The 23,062-nt window shown below is 40.5% G+C and overlaps 1 protein-coding gene across 1 annotated transcript; it reads right to left on the minus strand.

Annotated features, from left to right (window-relative positions):
* Positions 1-1,613: 1,613 nt before the first annotated feature.
* On the minus strand, positions 1,614-21,333 carry TNFSF4 (TNF superfamily member 4). The gene is made up of 3 exons (XM_007118212.2): positions 21,181-21,333; positions 3,522-3,570; positions 1,614-1,963 (listed from the first exon to the last, which is right to left on the minus strand). The coding sequence occupies exons 1-3, from the start codon at positions 21,328-21,330 to the stop codon at positions 1,614-1,616; spliced, it is 549 nt and encodes a 182-aa protein (XP_007118274.1). The 5' UTR covers positions 21,331-21,333.
* Positions 21,334-23,062: the final 1,729 nt, after the last annotated feature.

Genomic DNA, 23,062 nt, shown 5'->3' on the forward strand with positions numbered 1-23,062 from the left:
CAGAATCATCCAGAAATATTCTATGATATGTCACACACTCTAGTTAAAATTGCAGGGAAACACTTGCTACCATTCTAACAAGTTTTTATAAAAAAAATCAAATTTGTAAAAGTTTTGACACAGAAAACTTACAAATCATCTGGAAATTAAGAAAAATCACATTTGTCCACAATGCCATAAGCCAGAAACATTAAGTGGGATATTTAAACTAAACATTAGGTGATCTTATTCTCTTGAAAGCCTTGGTATTGGCTGATTATTGGTCCTTCTAGCCTCAACTATCAATGTGAGATCATATGTGATATTATGGTGTTTCTAGACAGAAATCATTATTTTTCATAAGATGTAATAGCGTCTCAATGTCTTTTGACATAAAGTTGCAATTGATAATAGACTTGCTTCATTTTTTTTTTTTTGCGGTACGCGGGCCTCTCACTGTTGTGGCCTCTCCCGTTGTGGAGCACAGGCTCCGGACGCGCAGGCTCAGCGGCCATGGCTCACGGGCCCAGCCGTCCGCGGCATGTGGGACCTTCCCGGACCGGGACACGAACCCGTGTCCCCTGCATCGGCAGGCAGACTCTCAACCACTGTGCCACCAGGGAAGCCCTCTTTTTTTTTTTTTTTTTTGAGACTAACAAGGTGGTCCATGAGTACAAGGTGTGGGGCTGAGTATGTAGCTCAGCATAAGCAGGAGGATGGGCATGTGCTACTTCGCCTCTCTGTGGCAAAGAATGTGATTTCCTTCCCAGACAATTTAAATTCCCACTGACTGTTACCCTGAGAGGTCCAGTTTCACTGCTCTCCTGAGTCATAAAGATAACCCTCACAATAAATTATCTCACTCTCCCAGTTTAGAAAAATCTCTCTGTTTTCCTTAAGTCACTGATTAGGTTTTTCACAGCATCACATCCCCGAGATGGTTCTTTGAAGGGAAATTTCTATCAAGAACATTTGGAGGCTGGGAAAGCAAAATGGAGAAAAAAGAAAGAAAAAAGCACAGAGTATTCCTTAGCCAGCTATCTTCATCAAGTCCTGACAGCTGTTCACAAGTTGATTTTCCTTTTGAACTCCGCCACATGAGAGAGGTATTTAGGCAATATGCAAACTTCAACCAATTTCATCTTGAAGAGGCACCTTTGGCTGCCAGGGGTCAATCCACAACCTTTGGCAGATTCATAAACCCTCTCCTTGGTCTTCTTCATTTTGACAGTGCCAGATGTCAAATATCCAGCAAATGGTAGTCAAGTGTCTTTTTCAATAATGAAAGTGTATTACAATAATTTCCTGATCAATAGAAACAACATCCTGAGGAAGAGGCACCTATTTTTCTCACTCTCTCGGAGGTGCCTAACAGGCTTGAGGCAATCCTGAGGGATGAGGGCTAGGTGATTTAGAAGATATAAGGATAAATACATAAAGTTAATTGGCACATAAAATAAAGATTTAAATATCCCTGAGTGGGGGAGGGAGTGATCTTCTGGTCACATCTCAAGTGGCCATATATGAGGGCTGAGCTGGGCTGACTCCTCCACTCCTAAGGAAGAATCTGTGTCCTGTCCACTCCCAGTTTGGCATTCATGTTGGTGCCTGGCTTAGATGCAGCCATCAGGTCCTCAGTAGACACAGAATCCACCAGGATTTTGATGTATGAGAATCAATTCTCCACCATTCACCTGAATGTCTTCGCAGGAGACACTGTGAGTGGTCACATTCAGGTAGACTTTGTCCTTGAAAGCCAGACTGGCCACTGTGACAGAGTCAACAGACGTAACCTTGCTCAGGGAGAAGAGGGGTTCCCGACCCTTCCGGTACTGAAGCCTGAGACTGAGCTCCTGAGAGAAGTAGCCCTTCAGGGAGATGAGATAAAACCCATCACAGTTGATGATGATTGAGTTGTTTTGCACCTTCATGGTTCCATCCTTGTTTGGGGATGTGATGATGAAACCATTCTCATTTTCACACTCTAAGGAGGGTAGGGTAAAAAAAAAAAAAAAAGATTCCTTAGCTCAGCGTTGGGCAACAGCCTTCCAATATGTCTAGAAACACATGAAGAGAAAAAGATAGGGAGAGAAGAATGAAAGGAAGAAAAATGAAAGGAAGAAAATACTGTTTTTCTCCATGAGGGTTGGAATCTGCTTTCCCTGTGGAATAGATGAGGCAAAGCTAATACTAGTAGCCAAGAGAGTTACAGATGGGGCTGAGGTTCAAGAGCAGAGAGATTATAGCAACTGGCAGTTATCACAACATACCTGTGGCAGGAAATGGAGCCTCAAGATTTCCCTGATTTTTCAAAACCAGGAGGGATCGGCAATTCGGTGCTTCCTTTCTTGCTCAATGGATAGACTAGGGCAAATGGTGGTGGAAGTGCCCCTTGCCCGGGTCCTGCACACCCCCTTCCATGCAAAGCAATTGTTTTTAAATCTTCTCTGTCCTCTCTCCACTTGATTATGAAATGAAAAATTTTCACATGCCCCTGGCACTAGACCTACCAAGAGTATGTGTTACTGGCCTTTGCCAACAGTCACTTAAGCTTAGTTATGCTGTGATACTAAGTAAAGCTTAGTAATGTCCATGGGCTCAGATTCTGCTCATTAAGATGCAGGTAGAAGAGCTCAAGAACATAGACTTACTTCTCCCTTCTACCTTTTTATTGCTAGTTTTTCCTGGAAGGTGCCTTGGGAATAGTGGTTGCCACAGGAGAAAGAAAAGGAAGAGTAGGAGGACACAGAATGATGGATTTCGTAGCTTTGTGTGGGGCCATTTCAAGTGTAAATCAAAAAACCAAATTTCTTTTTATTTCTACGGTAGCCTCAATATCATCCTGGATGGTCAAGCAACCACATCTCAAACTCCCCGCTCTGCCCCATGTCCTTCAGTGATAGGAAAGAATAGGTACTTTACTGAAATGTGCACTGCTGGGCACATTTCAGTAATTCTTGCTTTGTATCAAGTCCATGGGAAATACTTTGAATTGAAAGTAAGGATTACTTATAGAAGGCAAGATATACTTTCCTTTAGCTCAGGAGGACTTAACAAATGAATATCCATACAGAAACCATTGGTGGTTGTTCTAGTATTAATCATGGATCCAAATACTGCTCTCCAGGTTAAGTATCACCTTGACTTCAAGTCCCCCAACCCTCATTAAGGTAAAATCCCGTCCTATAATAGAATTACTGGGGAATGACACGTCTTACAGTCAGACAAACTTGTAAGAAGTAAAGCCTTAGTTTTCTTACCTAAAAAATGAGAATAATTCCTACTCAAAGGGTTCCTGGGAAGATTAAGTGAGGAATATGAAGTAATCCAGTGACAAGCACATATTTGGTAACTAATTACTCCCCTTCTCTTCTTTATACACCTTCGTCCCTAATAAAAACAATATGCAGCCTCCAACAATTTCAGGATTTAATGTTTCCCTAAGAAAAGAGAGAGAGATCTTGCGTTCTGGGAGAAATTAAGAGGCTGGAGAGAAGATTCTTTTAAAAATATGAATCAATTAAACTTTTGACAATACTTACTGGTAAACTGTACTCTGATACTTTGGATTGGAGGGTACTGAGATGGCACCTAAAGGAGGAAAAAGTATATATTTTTAAGAAAAAAAATGAACAAATGAAATTCATATCCTGTGAAGCAGAAATGCAGTAGCCTGTAAAGGGAATGACTTGACAAGAGATTTGTTTTTTTCTATGTAGATTAGACCCAGCCTTCCTGACTGCCCCCCTTGCCTTTCTATAACATCTCTTAAGGTAAGTTAGGAGTTTTCTTGTCTTTCGTGCAAGCATCTAAGTAAGATCTGTCCTCATTTGCCAAACTCTTCCTTGGTATATTGTTTTGGCTCACTAAGCCCCAATTTCCCATTCTGGATAACAGAGCACTTAACAGTCACCTTCTTAAGAAACCCATTCAGTCATAGAGATCCTTCATGGACAAGGCTGTGACCAATCAATCCTTCATGGCCACAGACTCCCAGAATGCACTGGGAGTGAATTCTGAAAGCTTCCTGACTGCTCGCTTTTTCACTGGAAAACAGGAGTAAGTGTCCTATTTTCAGGGCATACAGGCAATAAAAACTGTTCTAATCCTTCAGAGATGAGTAGATCTGCATGTAGCATTTTTTAACGTTGGGTCTTTCCCTACTCTTTTACCATGTGAAAAATCTAACCTGAACCAAGTGAGTACTCAAAAGCAAGGAAGAAGTAAAACAATGAAGAAAGGAAAGCTAATAAATAAAACGTCTGTGGAAATTTGGTGGTTAAAAGAACAAAGAAGCTCAATATGGAGCAAACTCCAAAATATCAATATATTAAGTGAAAAAAAGCAAAAGCAAAGGGCAGAATCATGTACAAAGTACATTACCATTTGTGTCAAAAAATAATGATAATGTTTGCGTGGGCACTGACTTTATCTGACAGAATATAATGTTGCCTCTGGGGAAAGGAACTGGAAGCCTGAGGACAGGAGTAGGAGGGACCCTTACTTTCCATGGTTTACTTTTTTATATTTTATAAATTTTGTATTACCTACTAAAAAAGGAAATAGAAAACAACAACAACAACAAAAACCCACCACCTACCGCACCTGCCAAGGACAAGAGCTCCTCCCACTAGGCTATTTTTGGCAAGATGTCCTGACCAAAGGTGTGGGGAGGAATTTGCTTTCATACTCTGGGGTGTGGAATCCCTACTTCCCACTTTCCTGGCACACTCATAGCAGCAGTCAAACAGATTCCACTGGGGCCTGCCCACGCAGATGAAGAATCCCCTACTTCCCTTGTACATAAAATCATAAGCCTCACCAAGCTTAAACCAACAGGCAGTGTAGGAAGAAGGAGAGCCTTTCTGAGCCCTGCCAGTGCCTGGGCCCCTGGAGCGATATTAGTCAGCGGTGAGCACATGGAGAGGTGTTGACCTGGGAAGACTTGACAGTCTTCAGCTCTCTCCCCTCTGCGGACTGTTTGTGAGGCTGGATTGGTGCCCTTCATGCTTAAAGCAATGTTCTGGAAGAAGGCCTCTCAAAAGGCATGTTACCCAATCACGATCATCATAATCCCCTGAGCAAATGAATACCCCCACTGCTGTCTGGGCAGGTTGGTCCCAGCCTGAATGGCCACCTTGTTAAAGTCAGAAGCAGCCTGCGCAGTCGCACAAAGAGCACAGGGCTCAGCATGCAGCAACCTGGTCCTAATCGCCAGCCAGGCAAGTATGGTGTCATCTTAGGAAGGTTTTATAACTTCTCTAGACATCAGTTTTCTCATCTTTAGAAATTCCTCAAAGATCACAGACATCCCTTTCAGCACTAACTGTTCATGATTTAAATTTTAAAAGTTGCAACTCTAAGTCAATTTTAATAAAAGAGAAAAATAGGAAGCTTCCTCATCCTAAATTTGCATAAAGCTCTCTGACCTAAAAGTTCTCGTGGTTTGACTATTTGACTGACTTTGCAAAATCTCCAAAAGGTTCCTGCAAATAAAAGAAATTTCCTAGTGTTCTAAAATACTGTGATGACTAAGTAGGGCCAGTAATGACCAAGAGGACATTCTGAGACCAAGATGCTGAGAGGCAGCAAGGAAAGCACACGTGACTTCCTCTTTCAGGTAGAAGCAAATGCAACTCCAGATTCGGGCTTCCTTTCCTTCTCCTGAAGGTCACCCAGTATTAGAAATTTGCATATTCTCACAAGTTTCTTCCTAGCATCAACACCACCAAGCCTAGGCAATGTTGTGAAATAAGACGGCGTTTCCTCTTGCTTCATGCCCTTCTACAACTTTTCCCTTCATCCTCCATACCTGATCACCTCATGCTGACTACCCCACTGCCCAGAAATACCCTCACAGTGCCCAATTCAAGGCCTTCCATCACCTGGCGCCAACCTCCTTGTCAAGCATCACTGCTACACATATCCTTTCTGTGTCTTATGCGGGAGCCAACCATTTCCTCTAAGCTCTTTGCCCTTGAATAGAGCCTGGTAGGACAAAACAGAGGGCATAGGCTTGGGAGTCAGATTCAGTTCAAATTGTGACTTCACTAGTTTTGTGAATTTGGAAATGTTGTATACCATTTCTGAGCTTTAGCTTTCCTGTCTGTGAAAATAAGGCATAATATTATTATCGGAATGTTCCAGGAGATGACTGTAAAGCTTAAATAAGTTAACATATGTGAAAGTACCGACGAGTTTGCCTGGCACATGGTAAGCATTTGAAAAATACTTGCTTCCTTTTTTCTCTCCACCAAGAATGGCCCTCCATCTATGTCGACCCATCAAAATATCACCACCTTCAAGGCCTACATCAAATCCCTGATTTTTGGTCTCCCATAGCAAGTACTTAAAAACCACTCTATTCACATGGATGTTTATAATAGCTTTGTTTATTATTGCTAAAACTTGTCAAGCAAAAGCAATCAAGATATCGTTCAGTAGGCTGAATGGATAAATAAACTGTGATACATCCAGACAATGGAATATCATTCAGTGCTAAATGGAAATGAGCTTTTCAAGCCGTGGAAAGACATGGTGGCACCTTAAATGCATATTACCAAATGAAAGAAGACAATCTGAAAAGATTATATACTGTATGATTCCAACTTTGTGACATTCTGAAAAAGGCAAACTATAGACACAGTTAAAGATCAGCAGTTGCCAGGGGTGAGGGAGGAGGGAGAGATGAACAGGTGAAGTGCAGAAGATTTTGAGTACTGAAACTATTCTGCATGATACTCTAATGGTGGGCACATGTTATTGTTCATTTGTTAAAATCCATAAAACGTACAATACCAAGAGTGAACCTTGATGTAAAATAAAATTTTTAATCACTCTATTGACTTTCATTCTACCACCACTGGATACATGTCTCATCTCCTCTACAAGACTACTTAGCTGTGTGCTCTTGGGAAAATGGCATTACCTTGCTTATTTTTAGTTTCTTCATCTGTAAAATCTATATCTCAGAGTGTTGTTGTGAAGATTCAATGAGATAATGTATCTAAATTTTCAGTACCTGACCTGGAACATTGTAAGGAGTTGACAAATGTCAGCTATTATTCTTGGATGCCCATGAGAGATAAGATCCATGTCATGTTCTTAATTTAGTCTATATAACATTATTTTAGCTTTATATATGACTACAGAATGAAGGAATTAATAAAATGAAAAATGAAGTCCAACAAAATTCCTAAAATATCCCTCTGGCTCTCTGTAGCCCAGGAAAACAATACAAAAGAATCCTGGCTTCATAAGAAAGGTTACCAGAAAACAATCAGAAAATATTAATTTTACCCACATGCACAAACATGGTCTTTTTCATATCAAGAAAATCAAAATCCTCATACCTTCTCCAGATACTAAAAGAAAATGGAATATATCAAAGGTCCCAGAGGGCTTTCATGTAAGGACAAGCTACACAATAAGGCTTTTTCAATATGCAAAGTCTGAAGAGCCAGTACCATCCTCGAAGGGGAAGAGAAACTCCTATAAGTCTACACACCAGAATCAAAGCACAGTCCTGAAGTTTGAATGAGATGGTTTCAGAAGCATGAGTATAAAAGAAGTCATCTTCTAACTGAACATTGTCTTTTACAGATGAAGAAACTGAGGCCTACAGAAGTAAAGGGATTCAACTCCCGTCCTCCAATCCAGTTCAACTTGCATTATACCAAAACACAGTTTTCTTTCTCCCCACGCAAATTTAAAGTTGGAGAAATTTCTTTGAAGACTTTATTAATATTCCATTCCTTGTGTCCACTTCGGTGCCAAGTTGGAGGAAAGAAGAAGTTGCCACACACGGCAGATTTGGCAGGGTGGTGGTCTCATGATGACCTCATCATAAAAGTGCATAGGGAGAGCCAAAAGTTCAGGCTTCCCTCCTGGGTTTGAGGGCTGTCATAAGTAGAGCCAAGAAAACAGAGTACTCAGTAGGCAGCTGATATATGGGCTATTTGACCAATTGACTGAATAATGCACATGTCCTGTCTAGGAGCAGCTGATGATGCGACAAAAGGTCAGCTGTCCCACTGTTCTCAAACTCTAATGTACATTTGATTTACCTGGAAAATTTGTAAAAATGTGTAGATGGCCAGTCTATTCATAAAGATTCTGATTCAGAAGGTGTAGGTGGACTCAGTAATCTGCATTTTTACAAGCACCCAAGGTTCAGGATTTGAGAATCACCACACTCAACTGTGAACTCCTGAAGGCCCAAATCCAGAAAATGTATCTTCAACCATGCCCTTGGCAAAAAGCATGCCTGTCCCAAAGCTGGTGCTCAAAGGATGTTTGCTCTACTGTAAGCACTATTCAATAGTTGATTGAATAGTTATATGATTGCCATGTTATTGCTGATTTGAAACAGCATCAACAATTATTGAGTACCTGCTATATGGCAGGCATTACATTCAACTCTAAGAACACAAAGGGAAAGAAGACACAATCCTTATTTTTGACCAACTTGTATGTCAACTGGGGAAACAGCTCCTCTACAAAAAAACCTTTGGTGAGCATCAACAGGCAATGTATGCCACAAGGTTCCAGAGAACAGAAAAATCATTGCAGGCTTTGGCCACTCAGGGAGGAAAGACATGGTCTTAGGCCTTGAAAGAGAAAGAAGACCCAGATAATCCAAAGGCATTATAATGGAAGAAAGGTCTAGCAATGAGACCATTCTTGGTACATTCAAGAAAAACAATAAAAACTTATTGAGAACTTATAACATGCCATGCACTGCGTTATGCTTTCTCAATTGCATTACCTTTTTTGCTATTCAAAATAACACTGTTAAGTAGAAATAGTAATTACCCATGTTTTACAGATAGAAAAATGAGAATCGGTGCTGTTAAGAACTTGCTCAGAAGAAACAGGTATTAACTTGAGTTTGAACCCCAAGTTCATGGTAACATCCTTTCTCTTTATCCTACTCTATTTTAGAGTAAAAAACCCCTATGAAAGCATTTGTCTGAGGGTTCAAAATTAATCTGAATTATTTTAATTGTCAATACTGAATAAGATTAAAACATTAGGTTTTAGATAGTTGTCAAAATATTCAGATATATCTCAAAATATCTAGACATTCTCCAGGAAAGACCTCCTCAGTCAATCCTACAAAGTTGTTTGTGTAGTACAGGTTGGCAAAGCTGTTAGCTGGGCTCTGATTAGATGCAATTGTCCTGATAAGGGGCAGCAGGACAAGTACAAAGTAGGCAGCAAGCAGGCGATGCAAAGAAGAGTCAGAATTATGTCCTTTCCTGGCCTCTCTCAGCACCTGGAGCACTGAACTGTCTGAGAACACAGATGGAAAATGTCTGATATCTAGCATTTACCCAGCAGCCTGTACCATGTTCCCAAAAGGGTGATGCTTGCTTCATGAGCTCATCTTTGGAATGTGTGAGTTTCTAATTCTGACTCACTGGGATGTGGCACGAGGCTGCCAACCTTATACTCATGTGGCATTTGTCCTGGAGGGAGATGTATCTGTGGCAGGAGGGAATGATACTCATCAAATATGAAACCAGGAAGTGGGCTCTGCAATCACTATGTGGGCCTTGCCCTTCCTCACTTGATATCAGTCAAGATCCTAGGTGGGAGAGGGATGGGATGTGAGTCAGTGGAGGATGGTGGGGAAACAGATCTGTGATGGGAACTCTGTGGTTCATGGTACAACCTCCACTGGGATGTGAATGTCTCCTCCCCCAACACTGGGCTTCATGTCAATCAGAGGAGACCTGAGAGATCATGAAAGCACAGCCTCACAAGCTCTCAGGGTGTGTCTCAACGAGCCTCTGAAGAGGAAGATGGAATTTTCTATATTTACCCATTACAGTGGGCTGGGAAGGTAGACTCTCACCCTGGTTGACTTAGTGTGTACTCAGCGGAAACTCCCTTACAAAGGGAAGGGCCCACACTTCGGATCAGGGAAGTTCAGAATCCCACTCAGAGAAAGGAATAGGAAGAATGGGCAAAAACTGATTCCTTGGCCAGAGTCTTCTATAAACAGAAAACTTTATCCCCAAAGTTACATTTCTTAGAGATGAAGATGTGTGACTTTGAAAATCTTGCTGAATAAAGAGTCTACTGAGATTTAATGAAAACAAAGAAAAGCCATTTTAACTGTCATTCAAGACTCTCTCTTTCTCCATCCCCACCCTTCGCCATGGCTGCCTGCACCTTTTTGCTGTAATCTCTCTCTTAACTTTTACTCTCCTCGCTACTACACAGGCCCTGTGATATCCTAATATAGCCTCCTTTCTCTAACCACTTCCACTTTTTTTGTCAAATTTACTTAGTAATGGCAAGTCTCTACTAACTGACCCTCTCCCCTCTATCACAGAGAACAGGAACTGTGGTTTCACTGTCTCAAATGCTTAGCAAATTAGCAGATTCCTAAGAGGAATATCAGGTATTCAGGTAAACAACCAAATGAACCAAAAGCATCCATGTGACATGAACACACCTTCAAAATTTTGTGATTTGCAAAATTTTGCAACCAATTCTTTATATCCTCAGGGGGAAGATTTTCTTACATCTGGGATTCCCTTTCCACATTTACTGGGGAAATCCTTAAAGTACACTGACAAAGGGGTCTGCCAAAACATTTCTAAGAACTCCTTTCCTGTCAGAGAGAGAAAGACAAATATTGTATGATATCAGTTATATGTGGAATCTAAAAATTACAACAAGCTAGTGACTATGACAAAAAAGAAACAGACTCACAGATTCAGAGAACAATCTACTGGTTACCAGTGGGGGAGAAGAAAGGGGGGATTGAAAGGTACAAACTACTATGTATAAAACAAGGATATATTGTACAATACAGGGAATATAGCCAACATTTTATAATCACTATAAATGGAATATAATCTTTAAAAATTGTGAATCACTATGTTGTACACCTGAAACTTATATAATCTTGTACATTATATTACTTGTATAATCTTGTAATAAATTAAAAAAAATTAAATTGAAAAAAGAAATAACTCCTTTCCCCACCTTGGTGATCTCCAGCAAAACACCCTAGTCTCTAAGCAAATGGAAGGGTTGGTTTACAAGATACCCACTGCATTATCATAAATCTTACAATGCCTTAAACATAATGGCATTTATAAATAAACCTTTGCTGAGCTAAGGTGGAACTTAGCCCTTTAGACTATGCCCTGACCTTGGCTAGTGGCTGCATAATCACATAATATCCGACACTGGCTTGAGCCAACACCATATGTGATTGCTCAAGGTTTTTTACATTGCCCCATTCATCCTTAAGTACAAAGGGGGTAGCAGAATTATTACAATCAATATCTTTCTACTTGAAGTCACTCATTCCCCATCTCATTTGCTATATAAAAAAGGAGGCACTATTGCCTTGGAACGGCAACCTAGTAGAATGGACAAGGCATTGGGCTGGGAATAGGAACACTTAGGTATGGTCTTAGGCCAGAACAAGTCCTTTCCCTTTCTCAGTTTCTAATATCCTTATTTTTATGTCCATCCTCAGTTAAGATGGTGGAATAAGCACTGTGGAATGAGGAGTGTCTAAGGACTTTTCTGTACCAGAGATTAGGCAAATCACAACATTCAAAAGAGAAATCCCAGATTATTGGTAGATAAGAAGACCTTTTGAATAGAAGACCTTTTCAACACAATAAACCCCTCAGCTGTAACAAAAGCAAGAGTTTTTTCCCCCAAGTGGCTCCCTATGACAATCCTATGAACAATCAAGAATATCTTTTGTGTTGTTTATGCAATGAAGCTCTTAGCCTCATTTGCATGAGGCTAAATAACCCTCAACCTATATTCTGGTGTGAACTAAGATTGGTGACTGGTAAAAATCATCACTGAACAGCAGTGGAATGATGATGGTGGTGGTAACAATAATGACAATGACATTTTAAACTAAAGCCTTCCTGTTAAATAATGGAAGAGAAACGAAGCACCTTATGCAAAAATTAAAGTATGCTCACTTTATAATCCCAATTGAGAAACTAGATATTGAAGCTAGGTAGATAGCCCTCTGTGAAACTTCTTACTGAAGAGCTGTACCCTACTTGGTTATCCAGTGCTTATCACACACTATGTTATTGCTTGACCACCTTCTTTCTCCACTAGATTGCAAACTCTGAGAGGACAAGGAAGACCAAGTCTTGCTTACCATTGTTTCCTCAATGTCTGACAGGTAACTTATTTTCCATAGATCTTGTTAAATAAGTAAATTAATAAATGGTTGGTAGTGAGTTGAATAGTGTCCCTCCAAATTTATGTCCACCTAGAATCTCAGTATGTGACTTGATTAGGAAATAGGGTCTTTGCAGATGTAATTAGTTAACATGAGGTTAACTAGATTAGGGTGGGTCCTAAGTCTAATATGACTGGTGTCCTTAAAAGAAGAGGAGAGGGGGCTTCCCTGGTGGCGCAGCGGTTGTGCGTCCGCCTGCCGATGCAGGGGAACCGGGTTCGCGCCCCGGTATGGGAGGATCCCACATGCCGCGGAGCGGCTGGGCCCGTGAGCCATGGCCGCTGAGCCTGCGCGTCCGGAGCCTGTCCTCCGCAACGGGAGACGCCACAGCAGAGGGAGGCCCGCATACCACAAAAAAAAAAAGAAGAGGAGAGGACACACAGATTCGCACAGGGAAGACGGTCATGTGAACTTGGAGGCAGAGCTTGGGGTGATGCAACTACAAGCCAAGGAACACTAAGGATTGCTGGGAGTCACCAGAAGCTAGAACGAGGCAAAGAAGGATCCTGAAGGATCCTTCTCTAGAGCTTTCAGAGGGAGCATGGCCCTGCTGACACTTTGATTTTGAATGTCTATCCTCTAAAACTGTGAAAGATTAAATTTCTTTTAAGGTACCCAATTTGTGGTACCTTAAAAGGCAGCCCTAGGAAACTAATACACGGTTGAAAAGATATTTACATATAGTGTGAAATCACACTTACAACATTAAAATAATTCTTTGAATCAGTCTGATAGAACTAGAAAGGCCCAGGTAGATTATATAGTCTAATCTCCTTATTGTTTTTAAAAAAAGGTACAGCTCGGAGTGAATAAATGACTGAGCTAGTGCCCAAATCCAAGTTCCCTTTCTCTTCTACGAATATATCACACATGGCGATGATTTGTTTCATCAAAATAACCTATGCTGTATTATACACTTGTTAAAGCTTCATTTGTTGTGTTATCTTCATTTGTGGAAGTAGATTTAGATCCCTTTTTAAAAGAATCTTGCTTCCCTTTATGCCAGGTTATAAATCTTTCCCCCAATTTTTTTTTTCTTCAGAAGCAATTAATGGGCTTCCCTGGTGGCGCAGTGGTTGAGAGTCCCCCTGCCGAGGCAGGGGACGCGGGTTCGTGCCCCGGTCCGGGAGGATCCCACATGCAGCAGAGCGGCTAGGCCCGTGAGCCATGGCCGCTGAGCCTGTGCGTCCGGAGCCTGTGCCCTGCAACGGGAGAGGCCACAACAGTGAGAGGCCCGCGTACCGCAAAAAAAAAAAAAAAAAAAAAGCAATTAATGTCAGAAAAGGAAACAAATTTTAAAACAGCCAGACGAAATTCTTACGGCTTAGAGCCATGGCGTCTTGGCCAAGTGTAACGGAAAGAAACAGGACTAGAATTTAAACCTGGTCCTAATTTATAACCAGACCTTCCTATATTGACCTAGACAAGTCTCTATGCCTCAAACTTCCTCATTGTAAAACTGCACACAAATATCTGTCTATCTTCCTCTGAGGTCACAGTGAAGAAGGGAGGACAAAAGTAGGGAAACGATAACAAAACCAGAGATGGTTATTGCAAGTAGCACCAGGAGTGATGCCCCTCAACCTCCCGCAAAAAAAAAAGAGCTTTGAGTTCCCAGTCTTCATCAAACCACATACAGGGTCAGATTAAGATCTTTATGGACCTTGGAAGTTAAAAACGTTAAGCACCCAACACACAGGTAACTCACAATATATTTTACATTACTGAGCAGTAAAACATGTGTTTTACAACTTCTTTTATAACCCAGCAAAGTTTTTATAATTTCCCTTGATGACTATTTTGATACTTATCATTTTTTGTAATGTTAATTGTCATTTTCAACCTGATCTTTGCTTGACAGTTTCACTCGTTCTCTAGGGTTGTGCTGTGGCGACCTACAGGGCAGCCCAGCCTGAGAGTACATCATTTACACTCACTGAACAGCTCCCCCGCAGCTCCCCACCTATATAACATTTTGGGAGTGACGCTTTCTATCCATAAGCCCTTATTCAATTAGTATTGGAAGAAATAAAGTTTGGGTCTATTTGCCCATCTTTCTGTCAAAGTATGTTCTTAAATAGCATTTTCAATGTTATCAAAGCTAGACAAATTTATACAAATTAATAACACATCAAACTTGCATTTCAGAATGAAAGGTTTGCTGAAAAGAAAATTATGCTCATCTTAGCTCCAACGTTTCTAATATTTTGAACCAGACCACTCTTCTAAATATAATTTTCTGCCCTATTTGGCAACCAAGTCATTGGAGAATTGGATGAACTACATCAACGTAAAGGAGATGGGATCAGCCTGGGCCATGTGTTCTAAGTGTGCCATTTTAGATCTCTGAACCACTTTCAGACACTAACTTGATAATATTTTATACCCTCATAAATTCTCCCCTTCATTTTTCCTTTATTCACTAATACAGCCATGAGGTCTTAATTAGACATCTATATTCAAAAATGCTAGAATTATACCAAGAGGGTGTTTTTTAGCCTTAAAAATTACAGTAGGAAAGTCAAAGTCCATGAAGTTATGGTTAACTTTACCTATAATATGCTTTCTGAGATTTGAGTTATGGAGTGTTTGTGTGTGTGTGTGTGTGTGTGTGTGTGTATGGTTAACTTTACCTATAATATGCTTTCTGAGATTTGAGTTATGGAGTGTTTGTGTGTGTGTGTGTGTGTGTGTGTGTGTGTGTGCGCACACGCGCGTTATAAGGCAAACATTTTAGTGGTGGTATGCTTATGGAAGCATGTTCATGAATAATAATAATAATCTCAACATTTACAAAGCTCTGTAACACATTTGTTCCTCACAATAACCAAATTCCAATTTTGGGAAATGATTAAATTGACACTCGGAATTTTGGGGACTTCACCCAGAGTCACCAAGCTACAAGACTGGACTGAACCAGAATATTCTAGTTCCTGGTCCAGTGTTCTCTCTCCTACACCTCAATGACTCCCCTAAAATTTTGAGAAGATATGTCGTATTTTTGTTATGAGGAAGTGTTTTAAAGCCTTCATTTGGCTACAAACAAAATGCACAAGCCATAGGATGCTGGGGAATCCAATTTCATCCTAACACTACCACATATGCCATATAGTTTATCTGTGACTGTGAGAAATAACCCTTCTACTTTGTTATTCAATTGTATCTTTTCACTCCCTAAATAGGAATAACAACATTGTACATGGCTCCTCCAACCTAAGTGATTCCAGAAGATTAATGTTCCTGAGCCATGAATGGAGAATCCCTGAAGTGGGTGGGAAGCTGTGGGTTCTCTGAAAGTGAAGGGCACAGAAGTAATTTCCATTAAAAGAAACAGAATTGGAAGGGCAGGGTGGTCAGCCCCTAGGCAAGGCTAGTAGACGTCTACTCAGGGCTAGTAGCTAGGAGTTGAGGTCAGAGAAAAGGAATAGGGCGGTTATACTCCAAGGTCTATACCAAGAGCCCTTCTGCTTGCTTCCCATCTCTCCTCTGAGTGTGTATATTTGTTTCTATTCATGTGTACATATGTGACATTTTCCAGCATGATTCCTGTCCAAGCTATTCTGTCCTATTTTGAGTACTTGGGTCAGAACCCATATCTAAATTTTTCTTGTAGAAAATATCATCACTGTGTAAGTAGTGAACAATATTAGGCCCTCTTGATATTGTTCATCCTCTTACACATGGATGAGCACTTGGCTTCCTGAGAAAAGTGTTCTTAACTCCTCGGGAAATAAGAGTGGGTTCTCTTTAAAAGATATCCAAGAACTGTTAGTTTTACTGTGGTGCCCCCTAGTGCTATGTGAGATTAGACTCACTTTCTGTATTTGTCAATATGTAGACCACATAAGAGAAGCGAAATTTGGAGAAGCGACAATTTGGGTAATTTTTCCTGTATTTTCTTTTGCATAGAATGGAATGAAGTGTGTTCCCTTAGCATGAGTCACAAGACCCTTTGTGTCCTGCCCCCACCTAGATTTTCAGCTTCATCTTCCTCCACTTTCCCCAATGAACTCTCAACTCCAACCATTCTGAACAACTTGCTCTTTTACTTAGAAAGCCTTCTGCCTCTACCCACCCACCATCATCCCTCTTGTCTATTTAAAGAATTTCCACCTTTCTTCTAATATCGGCTTTTACCCTCCCTGAGTTTCTGTTTTCTTATCCATAAGTGGACTATGTCTAATGTCTGCTCAAAAATCCAAAAATTCTATACATTTTCAGTAGTACCTCCTTTAACAGCCTCAAAATACTTAGTGACAAATCAGTTCAATACTTCAGATGTTTCTTTTTAGCCCCCATAAAATGTCTTATAAAATGCAAATTCAATTACATTGAAAATTATTTCCATGTCTATCATAAAAAATTTCTTTAAAAACTTGTTAGATTACATGGGGACACATTTAATTTGAGCTAATCTGAGACAAGATTTTTTCATCAAAAATGCCTCTTCTTCCTAAAGGATACAAAGTCCAAGTTATAGTCTGAAACTTCATCAAGAAACTGACTTCTAATTCTGGCCATCACTGATACAGAATTGGTCAGCTCACTTTCCAAATGCCTCCACTTCTGTCTTTCCCAGGAGTAAAAGTGATAAGAATGTAGAGCGTTAACTGTGTGTGGGATGTGCTGAAGAATTATCACTAAAAGCACATCTTTAAAGTACTCTGCTAAAGATGATACAAATCTTGCAAGCGCCCAGCTTCAACAGCTCTGAGACACATGGGTATAATTTGCAAAAGCTTCTCACCTTATAGATCAGCTTCACCTGTTCCCAGGTGAAGTTATGGGGAAGCCTGGAAGCCTGATATGTTAAACGGCAGTCCCAATAAACATCCAAACAGCATTACTGATTTCTGTGACTCAATTTTATAACTTGCATATTCTTCTACAGCATCCACTTCTTCCCCTTTTCTAAATAAGGTATTTTCTAATTCAGAATAAGTTACTTAGATAGGTACATGGTATATAAATAAATACAGATTACAAATATATGTGCAAATTTGATTTCCCTCAGTCCCTTCTTAAGAACCAGGGTATCCAGAAGCTTAGACACAAAAATCTGTTTACTTAAATTGGTATTTCTCAGATCCTCATACCTATTTTATGACTATGTATATATAAACTACATACCCACAGGATATTGACCTGGAAGAGATATTTCTTGATCTTTTTTTTTTTTTATGCGGTACGCGGGCCTCTCACCGTTGTGGCCTCTCCCGTTGTGGAGCACAGGCTCCGGACGCGCAGGCTCAGCAGCCATGGCTCACGGGCCCAGCTGCTCCGCGGCATGTGGGATCCTCCCGGACCGGGGCACGAACCCGTGTCCCCTGCATCGGCAGGCGGACTCTCAACCACTGCGCCACCAGGGAAGCCCTTTCTTGATCATTTGATCCAACTGCCTCATGTTTCAGATGAGAAAATCAGGACCCAAAGAGGAAAGTGTATTATATAAGGAGTGGGTAAGGTCCATCTTTTTTTCTGACATTCAAAAACAAAAACTTCTGCTTTTCACATAATAAAACTTAACCAAGTGGTGAGAAAACAAAGGTTACTAAATAAACTTGATTGAAGGGAAGGTTGACTGCCAAATGGAGTTTAACAGTTTCATATGTATTTTTTTACAGAGTCATCCATATAGGAAAAGTTTTTATGAAGTTTAAAATTAAATCTAAGAAATAAGAAAAAAAATCATGATTATTCTCCAAATATCTTTCTCCTACAATGAAAGAGATCCAATTTAACTAGGAAAACGATGAGCATTTCAGCTTTATTTCACCCCCTATACATATCACTCTAATATCATGTCTTATAAAAGTAGAGATTTGCAAAACGACAATGAGATATCATCTCACACCAGTCAGATTGGCCATCATCAAAAACTCTAGAAATAATAAATGCTGGAGAGGGTGTGGAGAAAAGGGAACCCTCTTGCACTGCTGGTGGGAATGTAAATTGATACAGCCACTATGGAGAACAGTATGGAGGTTCCTTAAAAAACTACAAATAGAACTACCATACGACCCCGCAATCCCACTACTGGGCATATACCCTGAGAAAACCATAATTCAAAAAGAGTCATGTACCAAAATGTTCATTGCAGCTCTATTTACAATAGCCAGGACATGGAAGCAACCTAACTGTCCATCAACAGATGAATGGATAAAGAAGATGTGGCACATATATACAATGGAATATTACTCAGCCATAAAAAGAAATGAAACTGAGTTATTTGTAATGAGGTGGATAGATCTGGAGTCTGTCATACACAGTGAAGTAAGTCAGAAGGAGGAAAACAAATACCGTATGCTAACACATATATATGTAATCTAAGAAAAAAAATGTCATGAAGAGATTAGTGGTAGGATGGGAATAAAACACAGACCTACTAGAGCATGGACTTGAGGACGTGGGGAGGGGGAAGGGTAAGCTGTGACGAAGTGAGAGAGTGGCAGGGACATATATGCACTACCAAATGTAAATTAGATAGCTAGTGGGAAGCTGCCGCATAGCACAGGGAGATCACCTCTGTGCTTTGTGACCATGAGAGGGGTGGGATAGGGAGGGTGGGAGACGCAAGAGGGAAGAGATATGGGAACATATGTATATGTATAACTGATTCACTTTGTTGTAAAGGAGAAACTAACACACTATTGTAAAACAGTTATACTCCAATAAAGATGTTAAAAAAAAAAAAAGTAGAGATTTGATTGGCATCACCACCTACCCCATCCTTCAACCAAAATTCCCAACAATCTTATCTATGAATTTAGAAAAGCTATCAGTCTATGTCCCTTCTTCAGCAGTTACTTTACACCCTTCTCTCTCAATCAATCTCTCTCTCTCTCTCTCTCTCTCTCTCTCTCTCTCTCTCTCTCACACACACACACACACACACACACACACACACACTGCTGCCACCATGACTGATCAAGTTCTGGGGAGAACACACATGACTGTCCTTCCCCTTAACAAAGCTTATGAGATTAAATTTAAGGACACAACGTGCTGCCCTGGGTCTTATTAACAGTATAAGAAATTATGTTAGCTAAAACAGTCTAGATAGAAGTAAGAAAAAAAGTTAAAGTTAATGTCAGGTTAAGAATTTCAAGTATCTGTGCCCCAAAAAGTTCTGTATCCAGAGTATACAAGAACACGTTTGTTGAGCAAACAGCTCTAATATACCTCCTCTATCTTTGCTTCCATTTCTGGGCCAGGACCAGAGAAAGCTAATTCTCTTCCAAAGATCAGCTCCATGAATTCTAGTATCCTGGAAGCCAGCACTCAGCTTCCCTTCCAGGCTCTAGCACAGAACTGCTGGGTGACTTGCTAGAAAGGACCCCTCTTCTCTGCATCCCTTGGGTACTGATGGTTCGGGGCGGCCCCCGCCACCAGCTGGCTACACATCTGTATCTGTTTCACCTTTTGCTCTCTCCTGCTCAGACCCCTAGTGCAATTAATTGTTGAACCTTGACTGGGGCCATATGTTCTGTCTTTTCATCATCCCACAGTGTAAGGAAATATGTAATGCTGTGGTTGTTTGAAAAAGCACTCTCAGGGCTCCCAGACCTGGTGCATAAACTCAGCTGTTCTATTTTGGGTTACTCTTTGTTTTCTTCTCGGAAGAGCCTAATTCCGGTCTCTGTCTTGGGCATCCTGCCATGGACACTTTGCTCCTCCCCCCTACACCCTCTCCCCAGATCGCCTACTCTAATTTCACCCAAAGGCTTCTGTGAAGAGAAGGAAACGTGTGGCATGATGAGGACAGGATGGGTGTGTTGTGGTGCTACTGGTCTGCAGGCTTGAGTATGACACCAGCTACACTTGGGAATCTGGGGACACGAGCACTCTATAGTACAGTGATCACAACCACACTCCCACTAGCCTGTAGGCACTGAAAACCCCTATTTTCTGTCGGCGAAGACAACCCCAGGCGTCGTCTAGGACTCTGCTCATCTTATCCTGATCTAATTTGAGGTACCCAGTCTCTGACCTGGCCATCAGAAATAAAAGTTCCTATTGTCTGACCTTTACCAGGGAGAGACTTTTCTAACACAGAGCATCCACCAGGGAAACAAGAACTATCAGACTATCCCCAACAAGGGAACATGGGGACATTATTCTTTTCTTTTCTTTTCAGTGGAATCTCCTGCAGTCAAGAACATCCTTAAAGAGCTAATAATGTTTGTAGATATGAATAAGTAAAAATGAAAAAATAATGTAAAAGGGGCCATAATAAGGAGAAGGAAAAATGGAAAGAATATCTTCATTAAGTGGGGGAAATACTAAAATGATGATCTTCCACTACATAATGTATTGGACAATGTGATGTCTATAAGTTGTGATTGGTAGAGAAAGGCTGTGAGAAACAATATCTGATCAAGTTACTAGGATAAACGTTTGGCCATGCACACATACAGGCGTGAACACATACATCTCTGCCCTTAAAATACATAGGCTAGCTATTTAAAAGAACTTAATACTGATACATTTAGCATTCTTCAAAAAGCATATTTCCTTGAGAGCCTATGGGGTTTATGAATACGATAGGAAAGTATAATAATGTAAAGAGACTTTCTTATTTCATTTTTACATTAATTCCCTGATCAGATGCTTACTAGCAGAACAGGTAAACCAAGTAGGTATATCAGTGACTCAAAGCTTCTAAGTGACAGCTCATAAAGGAATACCAGCATTCTTGCATTGCAAAGAAAAAGAATAATCCAGAAGCAGTGCCCCTGCCCTATCTCCACTATGCCCCACCACTGCCACTGCTGAAAAAAAGGAAGGAAAACAGAGACAAAAGGGTGTTTGACCACACTTTACGATTGCTGAGCGGAAAAGGGGAAAAAAAAAAAAAAAAACAATTTTGGTGTCAGATAATTTCCAAGTGACCATTTGCAGCTGCTGGAGCTGCCATCAGCCTGAGCTGGAGGAAAGGACATGCCAGTGGTGCATCTTACCTGAGCAGAGAAGTGCAGACAGATGTAGGTGAGACACAGGAGCAGCCCCAGCCCCTGAATTACGGAGGACACCAGCAATAGCTTGTTCCTCAAGAATCTCCGTACTGGTGCGTTTCCAACGTGCTCATCCAGGGGTTGGACCCCTTCCATCTTCACAATCTGGATGCAGCGAAGATGAAAACTGAGACAGAAGGGAACCTGAGGGAGGACTGACCTCTTCCCCGCAAAGAAGGAGATGAAGCCAAAACAAGGTGTATCAATCAGAAAACACACAAAGGTCCCAGGACCAGAGACAAGAGGCGATTGAAAGAGCAGAGCGGACTCTCAGTTTTAATGCTGCAGCTTTTGCAGGCAGGCGGGGGAACTTCTCTGTGACTAATCTGAATTTCCCCTTTACTTTCTTTCTTTTTTTTTCTCTGGGCTAACAGGGAGTTGTTTTTGTGGCATTCCAGTTCTGATTTGAGTGACTGTGAAATGACAGTCATAAAAGTGTGCTATTTTCTTAATTTCTCATTGCACCAGTAACCAAATTGTGGGTCACTTGATAAAGATAAAAATCATCATCCGTTGATGTAGGAGCTCATCTATCCCTTCTCCGAGGAGTCTTAAATCATAGAAGAGATTTAAGGAAAACGCTAGCCTTAAGTTCTTGTCTGCACTTTATTGGGTAACTAAGCACTGAACGCATTCAACAGATTCAGGGAAAAAAAGCACACGAAGACCATTCTTCAAGTGAAAAAAAAAAGAAAAGTTTAAAATAGGATGGTGAATCATGTAGAATAAAGGAGTAAGATCCTCTAGTTTTAGTCCATTACATTATAATAAACTAGCATATACTGAGCATCTACTATGTGTCAGGCACTGTGCTAGACAGCCCTAAAATCTTTTTCTCATTTAATCTTTGAGGCAAATTTAGTAAAGACTTACATGATTAATTTTAAGCATAGCAGGAAAGAAGCAGAAGAGTATCCTGACTTTTTCCCTTCCCTCCACTATACATTTTCTCCATACATAAGTTTGCATGAATGAACAAATGAATAGCTTCAAATAAGCTTTGAAGGTTGTTCCTTTCTTTGAGGTCAGGGTAGACACAGAACTTGGAAAGTAAGAGTACTCTACCAATAGACACTACTTACCCTTCACCACTGAAATAAATGATCAAATGAAATAAATGATAAAATTATTGATAATGTCAAATTCATATTAATAAATATTTACTGAGTACATAGTGAGCTCAGTACTATATTGTATAGGTACACTGGGAGGGGCTGTTTAAGACAGAACAACTCTTCTGTGGGCAAGTATGTCTCTCTGAGCTCCCTATCAGCCACTCAACGGATATTTAAAGAAGGAAAGGAGAGAGAAATAACGTCAACAAAATAAATGAGCTGTTGTATGCAACTTAATTTTATAGAAAATTGATATGAGGCACATTCAAGAGGGAAACAGCTTGTGGGAAATGGAAAGTACATTTATTAATACAGTAATAGAGTTTAAATCAATTAATATATGAATTGATACCCTCATTATAATCATTATGCTTTGCATTTGCAGAACATATTGGTCTTCAGAAGTTCAAGTTTTTGTCTGAAATATAAGGTGACTGAGACACTACACCATACAAGGCAAGCCAAAACTAGAAATCAAGTTACATCTAAACTTTAATTCTAAATAGGTATTCCTATGAGAAAAGTATGTGTAACATACAGGGTATGGATTAAAAAAAATTGAAAGGCAGAGTCAAGATGGCGGTGTGGGAAGACGGGGAGTTACCATCTCCCCACAACTAGGGTGCCTGCTGGCCGCTGGTGGGGAACTCTGATGCCCAAGGAGACGGAAGGAACCCTAAAGTGAACCGGTAGGATGCAGAGGGACTGAGGTG

This window comes from Physeter macrocephalus, chromosome 4, assembly GCF_002837175.3.
Source record: "Physeter macrocephalus isolate SW-GA chromosome 4, ASM283717v5, whole genome shotgun sequence".
Lineage (NCBI taxonomy): Eukaryota > Metazoa > Chordata > Mammalia > Artiodactyla > Physeteridae > Physeter > Physeter macrocephalus.